The 18,939-nt window shown below is 41.7% G+C and overlaps 1 protein-coding gene across 4 annotated transcripts in view; it reads right to left on the bottom strand.

Annotated features, from left to right (window-relative positions):
• MYBPC3 (myosin binding protein C3) overlaps positions 1-18,939 on the bottom strand; it is a 66,033-nt gene that overhangs the window by 11,398 nt on the left and 35,696 nt on the right. For 2 of the 4 annotated variants that reach the window (XM_083749397.1, XM_083749398.1), the window contains exons 18-25: positions 15,418-15,447; positions 15,158-15,294; positions 12,890-13,036; positions 11,931-12,090; positions 11,086-11,190; positions 6,195-6,383; positions 1,826-1,960; positions 516-683 (exon numbers count right to left, since the gene is read on the bottom strand). In XM_083749397.1, coding sequence (XP_083605523.1) covers positions 516-683; positions 1,826-1,960; positions 6,195-6,383; positions 11,086-11,190; positions 11,931-12,090; positions 12,890-13,036; positions 15,158-15,294; positions 15,418-15,447 — 1,071 coding nt within the window. The remainder of the gene's footprint in view (positions 1-515; positions 684-1,825; positions 1,961-6,194; positions 6,384-11,085; positions 11,191-11,930; positions 12,091-12,889; positions 13,037-15,157; positions 15,295-15,417; positions 15,448-18,939) is intronic. The other 2 variants (XM_083749399.1, XM_083749400.1) reach the window with 1 other exon arrangement.

Genomic DNA, 18,939 nt, shown 5'->3' with positions numbered 1-18,939 from the left:
GTCCCTCTGGGTTTGGGATGCCCTGTGCTTGTAGTTTAATAATAGTGCTCTGGGTCATTCTGGTGTTAATAGAATCCGGGTCACGTCTTTTAGAACTCCAGACAGAAATAAGGATTGAGAAGTTATATCAGTTGAGCCGTCTTTCTGGGTTCCAGCCAACTGAATTAGACCACTTGTACTCTTGGGCTACAGACAAGGTGATGATTAATGACCGAGATCATGAATGTTCACCAGACTGACAGCCGGCTGTTTGGCCTCACTCCCCTAAGCAACAATCCACACCAAGCATGAAATATCAGAAATAAATGCACAGTAACCTCGCAGGGAGAAGGAGAGCTGTACTGAGGAAGAAAGTAATTGTTACAAGCTGTGTGCAATTTAAGTATTAATAAATAGGGACACCGGTTTATCGCATATCAGAACCAAAGTTCCGCAGGTTAATACGGATCCATACCCCAGATCTCCAAGAGGTGAGATTTCAGTGATTCTAGTGCTGGCTTTCCCTAGATACTTACGCAAGATCTCTCGGACGGTAACTGGCTCTTTTGTAACAGCTGGCTGACTTGCACCTGCCAGGTTTACAGCAGTGATGCGGAAATTCAGTTTGTCTCCTGTCACCAAATCTTTAACCAGGACAGAGGTGCGCTCAATCAGGCCATGAAGTGCTGGGATCCATTCTGTGGCTGCAAATGCAAGATCACTTACTGTTAGGCGAAGCTTTTCAAGCAGAGGTTTACAGAACTATGCCTGAAGGCACAATCCCAAGCATTTTTACTCATGTTTTCTATTTGTGCTGCTGCTTCATATATTCCAGAATGGTGGCATTCAGCCTTTTGGAATCACAGCTAAAGCTTTTGAAATAACAGCTAAAGCACCCATGGCATCCAATGCACTATAAGATACAACAACTTCACAAAATGTTTCAAAGACATGCAAGATTGTGATGATCACAGAAATATAGGACTGCATAATTCCTTTAAAAGGGAATCTCTGGGGCTTGACCCTACTGGAGAACAATATTTCTGTCCCCGTTAATCTCAGATGTTTGAAGACAGATGCACATTGCTTTTCATTCTGTACCAATACCATCCTCCATCTCCTTTATCTGCCCAAGGCTACTGCCTTTCTCAGTTAAAGGCTGGCTAAACTGATTATCCTAGAACCTAGATAACACTCACACCATCCACTTCAAGTACTCTTAAACAGCAGCAGCCTGCTCTTTTTTTGTCACCTGAGGCAAAATGGGAATTGCCACCCGCTGCTTCTGCACAGTGCCTCCATATCCAATGCCACCATGCCCTGGCTCTCGATGAACTTGGTAGGAGCTGGGGCACTCCTCAAAATATTGTTGCTCGGCTTCTCTGCCTCGGGGTATGGAAGACAAGTGGCAATGCCGCATGCCAGAATACTGTCCCTCTCTCTTGGTGGTATAAGCAGTGGGGCCAGCGTAGCACCACCGCTTGCACTTTTGCTGCCTCATGGATGGGCAAATCTGCTTTTAAGCCACTTTAAGACCCATCCTAGGAACTTTCTAGTAAGGCTCTCCTTGCAACTCTAAGCACCGCGGGTTTTTTTAACAGATTCCACTTCCCACAATCCTTTTGGGGAAACCATTAAAGTGGTGACATCCACACCATGCATTTAAAATATGTTTAGAGCATATGGTGCTTTCCACCAATCCTGGAACTGTAGTTTATCTCTCAGAGATATACAATTCCCAATACCCTTAAGTTACAGTTTCCAGGAGTCATTGGGGGAAGCCTTGGGCTTTTGGTGCATGATGTGCATGTGACAACCATTCCGAAAGTACCAGGGGCTTACTCACATCCTTCTTTACAGTACTCAATGTTGTAGCCATCCAAGCCTCCTGCTCCAATTCTTTCAGGGGGCCTCCACTTCAAAGTAACAGAAGTATCACAAATGTCTTCTACTGTGAAGTGCGTTGGCTCACTTGGAGGAGCTAAACAGAATAGAAAATCCAGAGCCTTTGGGTTATTTTTTAAGTGCTAGTAATATATTGTAGCATTCATATTAAAATTATCAAAATGGCGTACAAATGCTTAAAACTTCGCAAGATAGAACAAGCAATACAATCTATACCCAGTTAAAATGATTATCATCTGAAAAATACCTGTCAGAATAAAAATGCTACCTGCGAAGAGAATCCCTGCAACGGATTGTTGACTTCCACAAAATGTGGATCATAGTCCTGCATTGTACTTTTGTTGATTTAATATTTATTTACTCCAAAGGATAGCAAGGCTCATATTGGGATACGTGATTGATCTTTTAAGATACGTTCTGTATATCCAGCCTAGAGCTTTATAGGTTAAATTGGGATTGGAAGCCAATACAATGTCTACAGGGTAGGACTTATAGACATGAAAGAAAACTTCATCTTTTGCTATCTCCTCTCACTGCTGCTTTCACCAGCTTGGCCAAGCTAGGCCCCTCCCTCCTTGTGAAGGCCATCAATTCCAAACGCCCTGTGAGGAACAGAAGGTTGGATACAAGCAACCTGCTGAGGCCTGTTTGGGAACTGTGAGCAGCCTAAGGCAACACATCCACCTGCTCTTTGAGGGGAGGAGGAGGTGCTATATTTTTACTAAGAACTGGTGCCTTTTCTTTTTCACTTCCAATCCCATTTCTGTAAACCTGAAGTCAGGGAGCCTTTTCCCACTGAATACTGGAGTAAGAACATGAGAAGAGCAATGAGATCGGATCAATGGCCCAACTTTCCCAGCATCCTGATCTCACAGTGGCCAACCAGATACATATGGGTGTTTTGGAAACCCAAAAGCTTCTACTTTAATTTGCTTCATTGTCTTTTTAAGTCATCCAGTTCAGGGGGTATCACCACTTTACCACTTGTGGGAGCAATTAAAAATCATTAAACAAAGAAACAAAACAAATCAATGTTGTTGGTGATTGGTTCCTGTCAGGAGCAAGGCTACTGCATTCTGCACTAATTGCAGTTTCTAAACAGTCCCCCAATAGCCAGTCCTTGCAGTCATGAATTCATAGCTGCTAAACAAATGATGTGGCAATTACTAATCTTCAAAGTGAGATATTAGGAGGGAAAAGGCATTAGCAAGAGATTAGAAAACATCATTCTCTAGAATGAATTCTTGTGACACAAAGGTTTTCTGCTAAATTTATAACTGAATGAGACACCAAGCTTCTGCTTGCTTCATCAATGCATTTCAGACAAAATTAAAATATTGGCAAAATGATATGGATATATAATAGGCACAAGACAGTATATATAAATGGCCTTACATTCCCCCCCCACATTTATCCTATTTCAAAAAGATATTAGGATTGTTTTTGTGTACACTGCTTAAAATGCAAATAAGTGGTATAGAAATGCTATAGGTTAATAAATAGCATAAGACTTCATAATAGCATAAAATAGCAAAATAGCATAAAAAGAACTAGATGTACCCTAATTACAAATAGTGATTTACTTCATATTTCTGTACCTCACAACTAGCAAATGGCCACTAACTAGACCTCGATGCCTTATGCAGCCAACAAAGAATATAAATACAAGGCAGCTGTGGTCCTAGTGCTATAGGTCCTGAATTCAGTAGATGCACAGCAAAAGTGCACATCAGTGGCACATCAGTTGGTAGTAGGAATTCTGCTAAGTTAGGGGAATGCCAATCTCCTGCTAGCTTTTGGTCTAAGGCAGGGAATACAGTATTCAGTTTTTGAACTCACTTTGAGGGTACATTGATGAGACCAGTGAAATTCAATATGCATGGGCCCCAGGTATGACACCAGTAGGATCCATAAGTCCTAATGGATCTACAATAATTTCTGTGTGGTATGTGGAAAACCCCATAGTTCCTATATGCAGTGCTCATCTGTCTGCTCTTGCCACAGTGGCCCGGAGAGAAGAGTGTTCATGTTTGAACACTGGGAGGGGAACATTTTTCCTCCTGAGGACCTTGGTAAAATGCTGCCCTGTGTGAGGCCATTTGACACCTTCCCACCAGCCCTTGAGGTGTTGGCTTAAGCTGGGCATTGGGAAGGAGGTGCTGAACTCTACCAGGGTCCTAGAGCCCTCCTTCCACATTACCAAAACCCAGTAAGCTCTTGCCTGGCTTTGGGAAGGAGACAGAATTCTAGGACCCTGTCAGAGCTGTTACATCTCCTTCCCAAAGCCAGACAAGTGCTTACTGGGCTTTGAGAAGGTGCCTTTCTTGGCTGCACACCTGGTGCAACCATGCAACTCACATTGCCCTAAATCCGCCTCTGCCTCCAAAAGCCAGTGGTGGGTGAGGCCAGAGGCAAAAAATAAGTGGAGAAACAAATATAAATTTATACAGTACAGCAGTTTTGAAACTCACCCACTCCACTGTACCCTCCATCCAGACAAGAGGCATTATAAGAGTTTAAGGATTTCATCCAGACAAAAACACTTGGGGTGCAAAGCAGGGGCAGTGAGGGGTGCAGGCTGGGGAGAATTGCAAAGGCCTGGAGGATCACCGGACCTCCAGATCCAAGGTTCCTCACCCCTGACACAGGGGGACTCCAGAGTCTATCCTAATTTGTGTAAATGCATATGTGTGAAAGAGTGAAAACACTATGTGAGTTTTGTGTCTGTGATTCCAGAATATGTAGGACAGGGTACAGCAGATATTTGGGTTACATACAGTATAGGACTATCCAAATATTATAGTATACCAACTATATATATATATATACCAACTATACAAATTCACATTTGGGGCAGTGGGTCAGTTTGGAGAAGTTCAAGATTATTACCTACATGGTCAGAATTGGTATTTGCCCTTTTGAAAAGTTTCCCTGTATCTAAAGATGCTGTGAATTTAAGAAGTACCATTTCCACCCTTCAGATTCCACTGTGCAAAACCAAGCTGTTCTGCTCCTTGACAAAACATTTCACAAAGTCTGCAAAGGGCCTATCTCTGCATGCAGTGATAGATACTCAGTCATTTTGGTTCATTTTCAAATCATTTAGATTCTGTGTATTAGAAAAATAACAATACCTGAAGTAATTTTTCCCCCCATGCCATGTGTGTGGTTATCATAAGCCAGGGAAAGCTGTGGTATTTAAACACATTGTGTGCATTATTTTAAATATTTCAAAAATACAGAATGTTCCCTACCACATAACACCATTTAAAAAATAAATAAATATCACATAGCAGATGGAGAACCTAATGTTAGCATCCCACATCATCCTGCTGCAACATTTTACTCACTTCTTAAACTATAATTAAAGCCAAACATTCAAAACAGTCTTTAAAAGCATGTGCATCACACATAGGAGTATGGGTGGATTACCACATGACGCATGTTACAAACCAGTGCCTCATCTCCATAGTTGTAGGATGGAGCCTTATTTCTAATCAAGTATATCATTTCTTATTGCAAGAAAACCCTGAACCTTTTAGTTCACTTGATTCCTGTAGAGGTTCTTGTCTTTCTTCGCTCTGCACAGCCCAACTGTTGAGTGTTGGCTGAAGATCAGAATTAACCGCCTCCTCCTGCTCTTTCTCGTTCTCTGTTGGCCCATCGCTGGGGTTTTGTAGTGGCACATTCTTTTCTTCACAAAACTCATCCCCTTCCTTATGGTCTTCTGTGAGTTGAACCACCACTTTAGTCATTTCTGTTGCTGCTCTACCTCAGGCCCTCAGATTGTTCTTTCCTCCCTCAAAGACTCCCACAGTTTGCTTTTAGTTCAGGGACTGATAGAAACACCGTGGGGTCATCATGATTATTTATAGAAAATAATTCCATGGATATTTTCTTAATCAGCTATCCTTGCAGCTCCGCAGGGGGTGGGAGTAATGAAGCACTGGGTGGGATACGGTGATATTTGCACCCATAAGGGAATGGGGGAAGCTGAGAGGCAATGGGAGGTCACTGTCAATTAGTTCCCCTCTCTCATCGAGACCCAGCTTGCCTCTCACACCTCTAATTTTAACAGTTAGAAATTCATCAGCGATTTCATGAAATTGGAACCTTGCTACTCCCATTTGTGAAAAGGGTTTTAGAAAAAGGTTAGAAAAGATAAAACAGATCAAGAAGGAGCCACCTGTCTTACAAATATGGACTCTGTGTCCCTACTGAGTGGAGAAAGAGAAGGTAATTGTGTGCCCATGTGTCTCTTCATCTCCTTTGGATGTTTGAGAAGTAACACAATGTGTGTTGACACTCACCAATTGGCATGAAGGGCTGTGAGGCAGCACTGGGCCGGGACATACCAACCGAGTTGACGGCGTAAATTCGCATCTCATACACAACTCCTTCAATCATTCTCTTCGCTTCATATGACAGGTCCTTTAGAAGGTCAAAGTTCAGCCTCATCCACCTGTAGCTCTTTTTCTTCTTCCTTTCTAAGATGTAGCCTACAAAGTGAAAAGAGACACCACAGATAGAGAGCCTGTTCTACAAGAGACACAAGTACGGCCATTTTGCTTTTACTGCACAGAAACTCCCAAAGCAGACTCTGTTTTACCAAATTTACATTTCAGAGCTTCTCCCATTTAGTTGCTCTGTACATAGGTTAAGGGAAGCAGTAAATTAAAGAATATTTTGCTGCTCAATCACCTGCCCTTTAGCTAATTACACAATCAATTCCATTTAAGTGTGTGGTATTACATTCACACTAACATTTCCACAAGCCAGCCTTGTACTAGGGAATTCTCCATCCCTCTCCTTGCTGTATCCCTGTTGCAATCCCTGAAAAGCATCTTCTATTGATCAGGGTATCCTCAGCAACAGCACAGGGTGTGGTGTGGTGGATGACGACTGGAAGAGGGGTGGAAAATTCTTTCGTATGAATTTTTCTATGCTTGTGCTAGGTTGGGTGTACCCCAATTTTATTCTACAAAAATATACAAGTTTGTGCCATTTTTATTGAATGAACAAAGAACAAGATAACTTACCATTTAATAAGAAAACAAGGTGAAAGTAACATGGTTGGAAGGAAAGACCGTCTTTAATATTTTCTCCTTTGTTCCCTACTAGTTCTTAAGATGAGCATAGACAAACTCAGCCCTCCAGATATTTTGGAACTACAACTCCCAACATCCCTAGCTAACAGGATGGGTCAGGGAGTTGTAGTCCCAAAACATTTGGAGGGCCAACTTTGCCTATGCCTGTCTTAAGATAATAAGCTTTGCCTTTAACTCACAGCTTTATGGATTTAACATTTGCTCCGGTTTATTAAGCCATTTCAGATTTATTTGCTTAATCTACTGGCATGAAACTGGATCCTAAAATTGTTTACTCAGAAATGTCCCGCTGTTTTCCATGAGGCTTACTCCCAGGTAAGCATGCCTAAGACTGTACCCTGAACCAACTAAAGCCTGATCCCTAGAATGGATACAATTCAGACCTTGTATGGACTATTTTAGATCCACTCTGGATCCCAGTAACAACCGCTCTCCTGCCTAATGTGCTAAGTTCAGCTGTTCGTCAAAATGCGAGGATAGCATTCTGTGAAAGAGAATCAACACTGTTAATCTCACTTTTCGGAAATGCTGACGACATTGTACAAAACGCATACCTCTGAGGCATTTTAGCCGCCTTACAACGATTCTGGGAAAGGACTAGCTTCTTAAGGAGAGTTGAACTGAAGGAAACTCTAATGATCACAGATGGACTAACAACTTAGAATAGCCACTCATCACTTGTCAAGAATATGGCTCAAGGGACCAAACTCTACAACAAGCCCAAGTACCAGACCTTTTTTTACATTTACTGCATCAAATCTATTACAGGACCTAATAACGTCAACAAGATTATTAAGTGCTCACTCACCTGCACATCTTCTAAAATAATATATGACATCAGCCACCAGCCCAATTAGGTCAGTGCTTAATTAACAGTGCAATTCTATACACGTTTACCGAGAAGTAAATTCAATGAAGTTCACTTGCCTCAGAGATATGCTTTGGGCATTAAAAATAGAACCACACAGAAAGCAGTGGGGGAATGTTTCAGTCTACTAGGACACACTCAAACTTTGATTTAAGGGTAGCCATTTCCATGACTAATTACAGCAAGAAGACACAGAACTGAAGATTACGAATGAATTTGATAACAGGTGGTCGTCGTATAGTGCAACTTGACACACTATTACTTAGAAGTATCTCACTCAGAAGAGAGTGGCATGGTGGGGTGCTGCTGAAGGCCCACCCTTCTGACAACATCACAGCTAGTTACCTGGATGAGGTAAGGGTAAGGCAAACTCAGTGGTGAACTCATGCCTGTGCAGGTGTTCTGTCATGACTGCTGGACTGACTCTTTCGCTGTGCCCACACAGCGCTGACATCATCGGTAGCCTGCCCTGACCCTACAGTCCTGGTAAGTGGTAGCAACACTGCTGCTGGGAGAAAAGCTCTATGGCACCACCCTATCATACTCACCACCCCTGATCCCACTGTGTTCAATGGGGCTTACTCCTTAGCAAGCGTATCTAGGGTTACAGCCATTTTCTATAGATGATGTTAACAACACCTTTTACTATGGATCAGGGCTTTCCCCCCCTTTAGCCAGAACTTTCTGGAACTCAGTTCTGGCACCTCTCAGGCAGGTGCTATTGCCATTATAAGAGAACAAGGGAGGTGTTCATGGTGAGTTTTCTTTTTCTAGAAAAATAGCGCTGGTTGATATGATATAATAAGTGAAAAAGAGGAACTTGAATGTACATAATAAATCCTTATGGAATTTACAAATGCAAAAACTGATACAAGCACCTCTTGATTCACTTCTTTTGTTTAGAATACTATCTAATGAAAGCTTTTAATTTATTACTGGGATTACCAATCACACATTCCCCGTTTCTCCCTACACACACTTATTAATTATAAATTATTATTTCATTTCTACGCCACTTTATATTTTCATACACTTTACATACCAACAGCTGGACAATACACCTCTCCCTCATTCTCACAAACCATATATACAAGCTCACCACATCCACATACAGATCACACATCCATATCTCCCCCTCTCCCCCCACATGCCACATACACATATCTCCCTACCCCCCCCCCCCCACACCTTGAGCATCCACACTCAAATGCAGAGAAATTTTCCACAGGTGAAAGAAGTACTTGCTATTCCCAGATAAAAATCCATCTCTCCCTCAAATCCCCCCAAAATACATGAAGGCCACCAACTTTGCGCCCATGGACACAGGGTTGGTGATCCCTATCCCATTAAAACCAGGTAGCCATTGTAAAATAGCACTTTTGTGGGGCTTTGGCTAACATTTCACCCAAAGTTTGGCAGTGGTTTCAACGGCTGAACCATGCCTGCAGTGTGTGTCCTTTAACTTCAGCTGGTTCTGGTAACAGTTTCATCCTGTCCTTCTATCTTGATACTTGATATTCCCATTAGTGACCTTGTTCAAGGGTATTCCATTAAATGTGTCCCAGAGTGAGAGCAGCTTTGCACATTGCAGCACTGCCAGAGGAAGTAGAAGTGGTCTGAGCTTCCTCTTTGTGTGTTTCCTGAACAACAGCTGAAATTGGGAGAAATCGGCAGGCGTTTATGTGGAGCACATGCTTATCAGTAGTCCAGGTTTCCACTATGAGGATCCCTGAGAAAGATGCAAAAGCTACCTATTAGCCTATTTGCAACTGAGCCGCCTTCAAATATTGTTATTAACATATGCCTTTAACTACTCAGGCCTGGATACCTGGGGCCTTGCCTCGTACAGATGTGTTCAGTCAACATTATCAGAGGATGCTGTGTTTGTTGTGCTATGATGGACTGACTGCTATCTAGCAACAATGCAGAGGCAAACCTTTATTGCAGTGATGCCTCTGGAATGCTACTCAGGAGGCACCAACTTTGGCGTATTTCAGATGCTTATTAGAAACTTACTGCTTGGTGTTGTACGCACGTTCATATTCTGAATAATTTTACTTGTTACTGCCTGTAGATATTTGCAGACAGGAATTGTGTTAGAGCAGGGGTCAGCAAACTTTTTGAGCAGGGGGCCAGTCCACCGTCCCTCAGACCTTGTGGGGGGGGCTGAACTATATTTTTTGGGGGGAAATGAACGAATTCCTATGACCCACAAATAACCCAGAGATGCATTTTAAATTAAAGCACAAATTCTACTCATGTAAAAACACCAGGCAGGCCCCACAAGTAACCCAGAGATTCAGATTTATTTTAAATAAAAGGATACATTCTATTCATGTAAAAACACACTGATTCTTGGACTGTCTGCGGGCCAGATTTAGAAGGCAATTGGGCTGGATCCGGCCCCCGGGCCTTAGTTTACCTACCCATGTGTTAGAGTTTTGACTCTTCTTCTTCCAAACCAATTCAAGGTTTGTTTGTTTTTATAGCAAGCGAATTAAAACTTGATTAAACAGAATAAATAAAATGCAGTTCCCACTCCAGGTGGCCCACAGGAAGCAAGACTCACTCCCCACAAATCTTCTTTCAGCACTGGTGGGGTATTTAGTAAACCACCCTTTCAAGAAATATCAGCAATGCCCATATTGTCCTCAAAATGACAGAAAAACTAGATACATGGGAAATCAAAGCGATAATTGAGGAACTTTTGCCTATTTCACAGTGTCATGATTATATTGTAAAATATAATAATTCACAGTACAAATGTATTTCTGGGAATGTACAGAAAATCCTTCTCATTCTTGATACAGCCTCGGCCCAGTATACCTGAAGGAGCGTCTCCATCCCCATCATTCAGCCTGGACACTGAGGTCCAACTCCGAGGGCCTTTTGGTGGTTCCCTCACTATGAGAAGTGAGGTTACAGGGAACCAGACAGAGGGCCTTCTCAGGAGTGGCGCCTGCCCTGTGGAACGCCCTCCCATCAGATGTCAAGGAAATAAACAACTATCTGACTTTTAGAAGACATCAGAAGGCAGCCCTGTTTAGGGAAGCTTTTAATGTTTGATGGTTTATTGTGTTTTTAATATTCTGTTGGGAGCTGACCAGAGTGGCTGGGGAAAACAAGGCAGATGGATGGGGTATAAATAACAAATTACTACTACTACTATCATTACTATCATCATCATCATCCTTCAGGTGATGCTTTCACTATAGCAATTCTTACCCAGTACTGGCTGTCCTCCATCATACTTTGGAGGCTGCCACTGCACTGTACAGTTATCTTCACCAACATTAGTGATTTCGGGAGCCTCAGGAGGGTCAGGTACATCTGGAGAAAGAAAGAGAGGTAACAAGATTGCCTGTTTCCTTCAAAACACGCATGCACACCGTATTTCTATTGCTAGTGTTTAATTCACCACAGAATTGATGCATTTGTCATTGCAACTTTTACCTAAAGAGTCTAACATTAAGTAGCTTTTTCATTTCAAAGAAAGTGTGACCTCCTGATAAAACAAATACATGAATTGCACAGCTGATTTTGGGATAAATTCGAGTATGATATATTGCTTGGTTAGCATGGCAAAGCCACATCTCTGAAGCAATTAATGAATGAAGGAATGAAGGAAACAAGAGAAAGACAGAGACAGTGAATCTCATCTAAAAACTCAGCTTTCTCATATCTCTTCTCCTCCTAAGTCACAGAGAGAGGGCAACATCCATTTAAGAAGGTCACTGTGCTTCATGTTGTGTTTAGACAATGAAGACAACTACTAATTAGGGCTGCACTGATCAGCTAATCTGTCCATTAATACTTTTGATTGACTATGCTACCAGATGGCAAGTTTCCCCCCCCCCTTTCACTCTGCCTGCTATGTGGCACACTTGGGAGTCCTACTTGCCACAGTAGGCCAGAGGGACATTGGCAGGAGAAAGATCATCTGCAGGGTCTCCTGCTCCATTGGAAAATGTATTATTCTATCAATGGTTGTGACTGCGTGTTAGGCTGGCAGAGAGAAGACTTGGCTCACTTGTACCAGGCTTTAGAAAGTGCCCATCTGCCTTGCTTACCAATCACTTTGACGGTGATATCAGCTGTATCTTCCCCTGCTGGGTTCTTAAGCGTAACTCTGTAGACTCCCTCGTCTTCCTTCTCAGCTCCTTCAATGGTGAACACACAATGGTCTTCATACATCTCTACATGGACTCGGCCTTCAGAATCAGAGAAGACCTGTGAGCAGTTATGGGTTGAAAGGTTGTTTTGTTATGTTGCTTCTGCTCTTAGACCGAGGTAAAGTTCACAAACCGGGATACTACTTCTGGTTTTGCAGAGTAAACTGAATAGCTCATAAACAGGGCTGTTCTTAAACCGAGGTACCACTGTATGTGTCATTGATCTGCGCTGGGAACAGATTGAGCCACTTGCACTTCCTCCCTCACCAGCAGAGATCTGGGAAGACCAAATAGTTCCTGGTAGTAGACCTTAACTGATCCACACTGGATTTGGATGGGTGACTATAGACACTCCCTCCCTAGTCATCACAATGTGATTTTGGATGGATGGAGTTCTGAAACACTTTCTGGTTTTGTTCTTTGGTTTCTCTATGCCCAGTTTTAGAAAGGGCTCGGAGGGATTCTGCTCTAGTACTCTTCTAATGCCAGTGTGAGATTACTGCCACTCCACAGATCCTTGCACACAGCAGCAGGCTGTATACACATGATTCTCTGCTCCCTCCCTCCCTCCACAAGGATCTCTGCACATTTAGCTGTGGAACAGATAAATAGTGCTTGGCTGGCAGCCCTGTAAGTTTAGAAGGGTTGCTCAAGTTCAAAAACTCTGAGTCCAAAGAGAGACAGATTTCAAGAAAATACCTTAAACAAATATTTTAAAATAGCAATTTATTATGCAAGAGATGAGCTTTCCTATTTTCTCCAGCATTGTTAATTACTGAATTCATGACAGAGTCACCAAGTCTCTTTATTAAGGACCAGATATCTCTGTTCGACTGGTTGAAGAACAAAGAACTTGCCTTGTTGTCGTTATTTAAATCTCCCCCTGTGCCTGTCATATCTTTGGATGGGTCACTTAGCAGCACTAGCTCGTTGTTCTGGAAGAGACACAAAACACAGGAAGAGTGGGGAAACATCTGGAAGGCACCATGTTGTCTAGCCCTGAACTAGGAGATATAAACAAGGAGATACACAATTTCTCCCCCATGAAGTACAATGGCAAAAGGAAGGGTAGCTAATTCCACTTCTCTCTGCAGTGATTGCTATAAGAGTCTCCCTTCAGGTTTTTAAAAAGCAGCAAGCCTAGTGCCATATGCAGTTACCATCTACTAAATCAGGCCATTGGCTTATCCAGCTCAGTCTTCCTTCTAACAAACCACAGCTTTTCAAGATGGAGGTCTTTCCTGGCATTAGTATCTGAGACCCTTTGAGCAACAGAATCCGTTCCAGAAGACTGTTTGACTTCCGAAATGTTCGAAAACTGAAGATCAAAGGGCGGTCAGCAAAATCTATTGAAAAAATGGAGAAACGGGCCTTAGAAGCTGTTCAACTTCTGAGGCGCGTTTGAAAATGGAATGGAAGCATTCACTTCCGGGTTGTTGGCATTCAGGTTCTGAATTGTTCATCAGCACAGACATCCGAGAACTGAGGTTCCACTGTATAAAGAAAGGAAATTAAAAAAGAAAGAATAATAATTAAAGAAAGCTGAATAGAAAATAAAGGTTGGATGTAAGGAATTAAACCATGCAGAATCTCCTTTAAATGGCCCAATATTTTAAATAAATAAATAAATAAACATTGAACTAGCAGGTTCTGTGTGGGTTTGCCAAGTCACATATCAGAATTCCCCCCCAAAATGTTCTAGGGCTTAAATAAAACCACATGTTCTGAAGATGTGCAGAAAAGAATTGTGGTGTCAAAAACTGTTCCACAGTTCACAAAAGACCTGTAAAGAACGGGAAATAACTGCCATATACCCCCTCCTCTTATTCACCTTAAGCATGTGCAAGTTCTAATAATGTCCACTTGAAACAATGTGGGGGCCAGGATGAGATAAATGCTGACAGCTGGAAGTGTCTGGCCTTGCCAACATGCAAGTGGGAAAAGCCTGTGGAAGGAAGACCCTCAGGAGGTGGGTTGGACCCTCAAAGCAACTGCCACAGAAGGAGCATTTCTCCCCATTCCATGACCACACACCTTGTTTGACAGCATCAGGATTTCAAAGCGACAGAGAAGCCCAGTTGGTAATAAGGGCCACAAGAGGTCAGCCTTGCACTACACAAATAGAAATGTTAAAAAATGAGAGGGCCTTCAGAATCTTAGGAGATTCCATTCCATTTTCTCCCATTACTCTGTGGTCCAGAATATTCCTTTGAACTTCCTGCAGTTTTTCCAAACACATAATGCTGGGTGTTTTACTTTATAGTCCTAAATCTCCTTCCAAGTCTCATTGAGGGTAAGTCTTCTGCATTTTATAAATTCACACAAGCAATCGAAGCTCGCAGCATCCTTGTTCTTCAGATGAGCTCCATACGGAAAAGTCTAGCAGAACTGTTGCCAAGATGCTTCAAAAAGGAAATGGTCCCACAAGAAGAAATGGGATTCTAAAGATTTCTATACGCAGTGAAACCCCAGGGGAAGGGCTGTGCTCTGCATGCAAAAGACTTCGTGTTCAATCTCTGACTTCACTGGGTAGGGCTGGGAGAAACCCCCGTCTGAAACCCTGGAGAGCAAACATTGGGATGGATCAATGGCCTGACTCAGAAGGAAGGAAGGAAGGAAGGAAGGAAGGAAGGAAGGAAGGAAGGAAGGAAGGAAGGAAGGAAGGAAGGAAGGCTATATATATGATCATTCCCTCATAGATTGATCTTCCATTGTTGAGTAACTGTTTGGATTAGTCACAAGAAGCAATGATCCATGATAAATGATCAAAACATAAACAGTAGCATTTCCACGTGTTCATCAGATGGGAGATAAGTGCAATGAACATAAATGTGGGAACACATCCACTATCACAAGGGACTTGACCTTGTTGCTTGGACTGCTATCCTCAACAAACTCAGAACTGAAGCTGCTTTGACCATTTTGAGGTTGCCTTTTTTTTAAAGTGCTTACTTGGAATGGTAAATGTTATATATATTTTATTTTAGAACACACATTAAAGTCAATATCTTTTTAAGTAACTATTTCTTTTTATTTTATTAATCCAGTTAAAATTCTGAAATAAAATAAGGCATAAGAACATACGTGCTTGAGCTGAACTATCTTGGAGACGGTGACATTTTTACCTTGTTTACTTTCTGCCAGATCACTGTGGGTACTGGATCTCCTGATATGGGTACATCAAGTCTCAACTTGTTTCCAGCCACCACAATTATGGTGTCAGGAGACTGGCCCATGCAGTCCAGGCGGATTTTGGGAGGTTCTGCAGCAAAAGCATAAAGGCAAAGAAGAATTTTCTAGCATTACTGAGGATTACTCAAAGATTCCATTTTATTTTGCCTTTCTCCCATTTCACTGACTTGTGAATGGAACATATTGCCCTTACCGTGTCTAGGCACAAAGTCAATCTTAACCTCTGGAAAAGAAAGAAAAAGGATAAAATGTATCTGAAAGTTTTTATTTTATAATCTATTATTTTTATATCCCACCCTTTCCTCCACTCAGGAGAAGAGTGGCTAACACAAATTAAATCAATCAATAATAAACCATCATCAGAGCCATAAAATCACAATAAAACACAGTAAAATCAACAACAACACATCTTTAGAACTGCACCCCCAAGTCATTTCCTCTGTTGGATGTGAAAATGGACCATTCATAGGCTCATTTTAAAAATGCATAAACAATAACCTCTCATGATGTAAAGCTGTCAACACTAGGAGAAGCAGGTAAGAAAATCAGGATACAATGTAAGGAACGTTGTCCTTAATTTTTGCCCCAAAGCAATTCATCTTAGAATTCTGGTGCCTTTATGACAACAAATGACTGTACTTTGCGAATACTTGGGATTTTATATTTTCTATCTGCTGAAACAGTTCATACACTATCCTGTCACATGCCTTTCACCACCAGAGCTGCATGCTTGTTGTGGGACCAGTCGTCGGGTTCCCCATACTCCAACCCATATAAATAAGAGACCAATAAGACTGGTTTGGGGTCAAAACAGGACACAACTTTATTGAATACAGATGAAAGAGGTTTGGCTTGGACATGGGGCCATCTAAATTTTTTCGGCTCACCCACTGGAAGCGATGTGTGGTCAATCCAGGTGGGGGTTCCTAAGACTTACATCAAATAGGGTGACCCACGCAGGGACCATTGTCTGGGGGTTTGCTTTTGGGCCTGGCCCTGCCTCAGCATGCGGCCACAGGCACTCCCCTCCGGATCCCTTTAAGGGGATACCCCAGTGTTTGGAGGGGCAAGCAGAGATGACAGCCTCCCCTCCATCCAAAATAAAGGATTTCCCCAACTGCCAACTGCCAACTGAGAACAGCTAGTGCCCCAGATGTGGGCTGCTTAAATGGGCAAGGGATCTGAGGGAAACCTACCCACTCTGCCGGCTCCACCCCCTGGCATAGCCCAAGTCCCATCCTGCATCTTCATTGGCCAAAGCAGGCTAGGATCCGGTTCCTGATAGGTGGAGGGGGTTAACTTTATTTATTGAGTTAACTTATGAATCTTTACCAAACACAAATAATTTTCTTATGTGAGGGTACAATCTCACCAAAGTCAAGCACTGAAGACACATTAATTTAATTTCAATGGGAAAAATTTAAGCACATGTTCAGCTCTCCTGTTGAAATTAAAAGGACAAAAGTGCTTAACTTTGTCTGAACTGTGCTGTAAATAAGAGCTGAGCTACACTTTTTACACAGGACTGCAGACAGGAATATTTTTGAGTGCTTCCTCATATACATAAGCACATCAAGGAGAGGCCTAGGCTACCCCGCCCCTTAAAAGCTTTTTTTAAAAAAAATACAAAGAAGTATTCAAAAATATAACTCCCCCAACTGCAATTTGGAGTTGTACCATCCAGAATTCTACCTTCTTCAGTTCTGGCTTCTTTTCTTTTGCTAGTGCTACCTCTCTCATATTCAGCCTTTCACTTGATATTGTGCCTTCTTCTATCATCCCGTATGACCCTGTTTCTATAATCAACACTCTCACACCCTCCTGACTTTCTCTGTATCCAAGCTCCTCAGATTTGTCTCCCCAATTTAATTTATTCACCAATTTGCATTTCTGTTGCTGCTAACTTAACCATGTCATTCGTTCAATGTGCATAACACAGAATCCTAGATCCATGGAGCTGAGAGAGATAAAAAAATTAACTACTCCAAATGTTTATCCTTAGTTGGATTCTCCATACATCAAACCATCTGTCATAGTTTATATCAATCCCTTCCCCTCAGACAATTAATTCACATCAACTAGCTTATAGGCAAGTATGCCGGAGTTAGCACACTGTCATAAATTTCCATGGGAAAGAAAGCATTTTGTGAAACAATGCTGATTGCTCAAAGAGATCTTTTCCATTGGCTCAGGTAGCCCAGATTTCTATTTCAGGCTTTGTGGTGTTGCATCAATGCAGGCGCACAGTATGCTATATCTAAGGCATGTACTTGTCAGTACAGCAAGGTTTAGGAATGGTCAGAAGTGACCTGCACATTTCCATAGCCATGACCATCTGTCCTAATGCTTCTCCATCTGGCACCTTCTCCTTTTTTACAATGAAATTCTTGAGACATTAGATAGCCACCACCCTTCTCCAACCATTGGCTTCAAGACCTCTACTGGAATTCCATCTGACTCATGTTTCTTTCATAAAAAGAGTTTTCATTTTTAATTTGAACAGCTGTTTCTCCATTTGCTCAGTTGGATGGAGGCACTTCTTGTTTTTTGTTTTGTATTAGGTGTGCACTTGCACACACTTGACACTCAGCATACTTGAGGATCATGCCTACTCCTTTTCTGGTCACTGCTAGTCCAAACTGCAGGCCAGGGTCTAGAACAGGGCTGTGGGATAATTTCTTTCTTTCTTTCTTTCTTTCTTTCTTTCTTTCTTTCTTTCTTTCTTTCTTTCTTTGATATTTTAATGAGAAACTAATTCACAACTATACATAACCCAAAACACATTTTATCATTTGAAATTCACATATCTCTGAATTTTGTAAAGCAGCTTTCCACCCTAATAATAATAATAATAATAATAATAATAATAATAATAATAAGTAGCTGTTGTTTATACCCCGCCCATCTGGCTGGGCTTCCCCAGCCACTCTGGGCAGCTTCCAACAAAATATTAAAATACAGCAATGCACCAAACATTAAAAGCTTCCCTAAGCAGGGCTGCCTTCAGATGTCTTCTAAAAGTCTGGTGTATGTACTGGAGGAAAAAATGCATGAAATGTATAAATCCATGAAGTAATATACATTAGGGGAAAATTGCTTGCAAAAACGTGTATCTGAGTCAAAACTGTATACCAAAGTGTTGGGGGGAAATTGTACTAAAAATGCTACTAAATTTTCATGAGGATTTATTAAATGGGCACACTGCTGTGGAAATGTGGAGGATTTAAGACTGGAAAAATAAAAAATGGAAAGAAACCAAAAAAGACAATTTTTTCCACATGCCCCTAATGTGTGGATGGACCAAGGCTTATCCTGAACAGTAGAATCCACATCCTTTCAAACAGTCCTATAGATGAGGTTAATGGATATGGTTTGTACTAGTTGGGGGGGGGGGAGTTTAGACAGCACCAATGACACAATGATCAACAATTAAAATCCCTTTATATTTTGAGCATATATATCTGCCAAATGGGAATGAAACTGAACAGTACCTATAAAAATGAATGAGAGCAGAAGCTATAATGGATTTTCCATATAAACGCTGAAATAAATTGCTAGCACAGTACTGTTTGTCCTATGACTTGCCATGGGAAGGTAAATGCACACATTGAGCACCTGCAGACTTGCATTTATTGCAAGTAGATGCATTCTACTGCATTTATTGCAGTATTCTACTGCATTTATTGCAGTAGAAGACTGTGTACAAAGACTGGTC

The sequence above is a fragment of the Podarcis gaigeae genome (assembly GCF_964106915.1).
Source record: "Podarcis gaigeae genome assembly, chromosome: 1".
NCBI classification, from domain to species: Eukaryota; Metazoa; Chordata; class Lepidosauria; order Squamata; family Lacertidae; genus Podarcis; species Podarcis gaigeae.
This window is presented reverse-complemented; position numbering and strand designations above follow the sequence as displayed.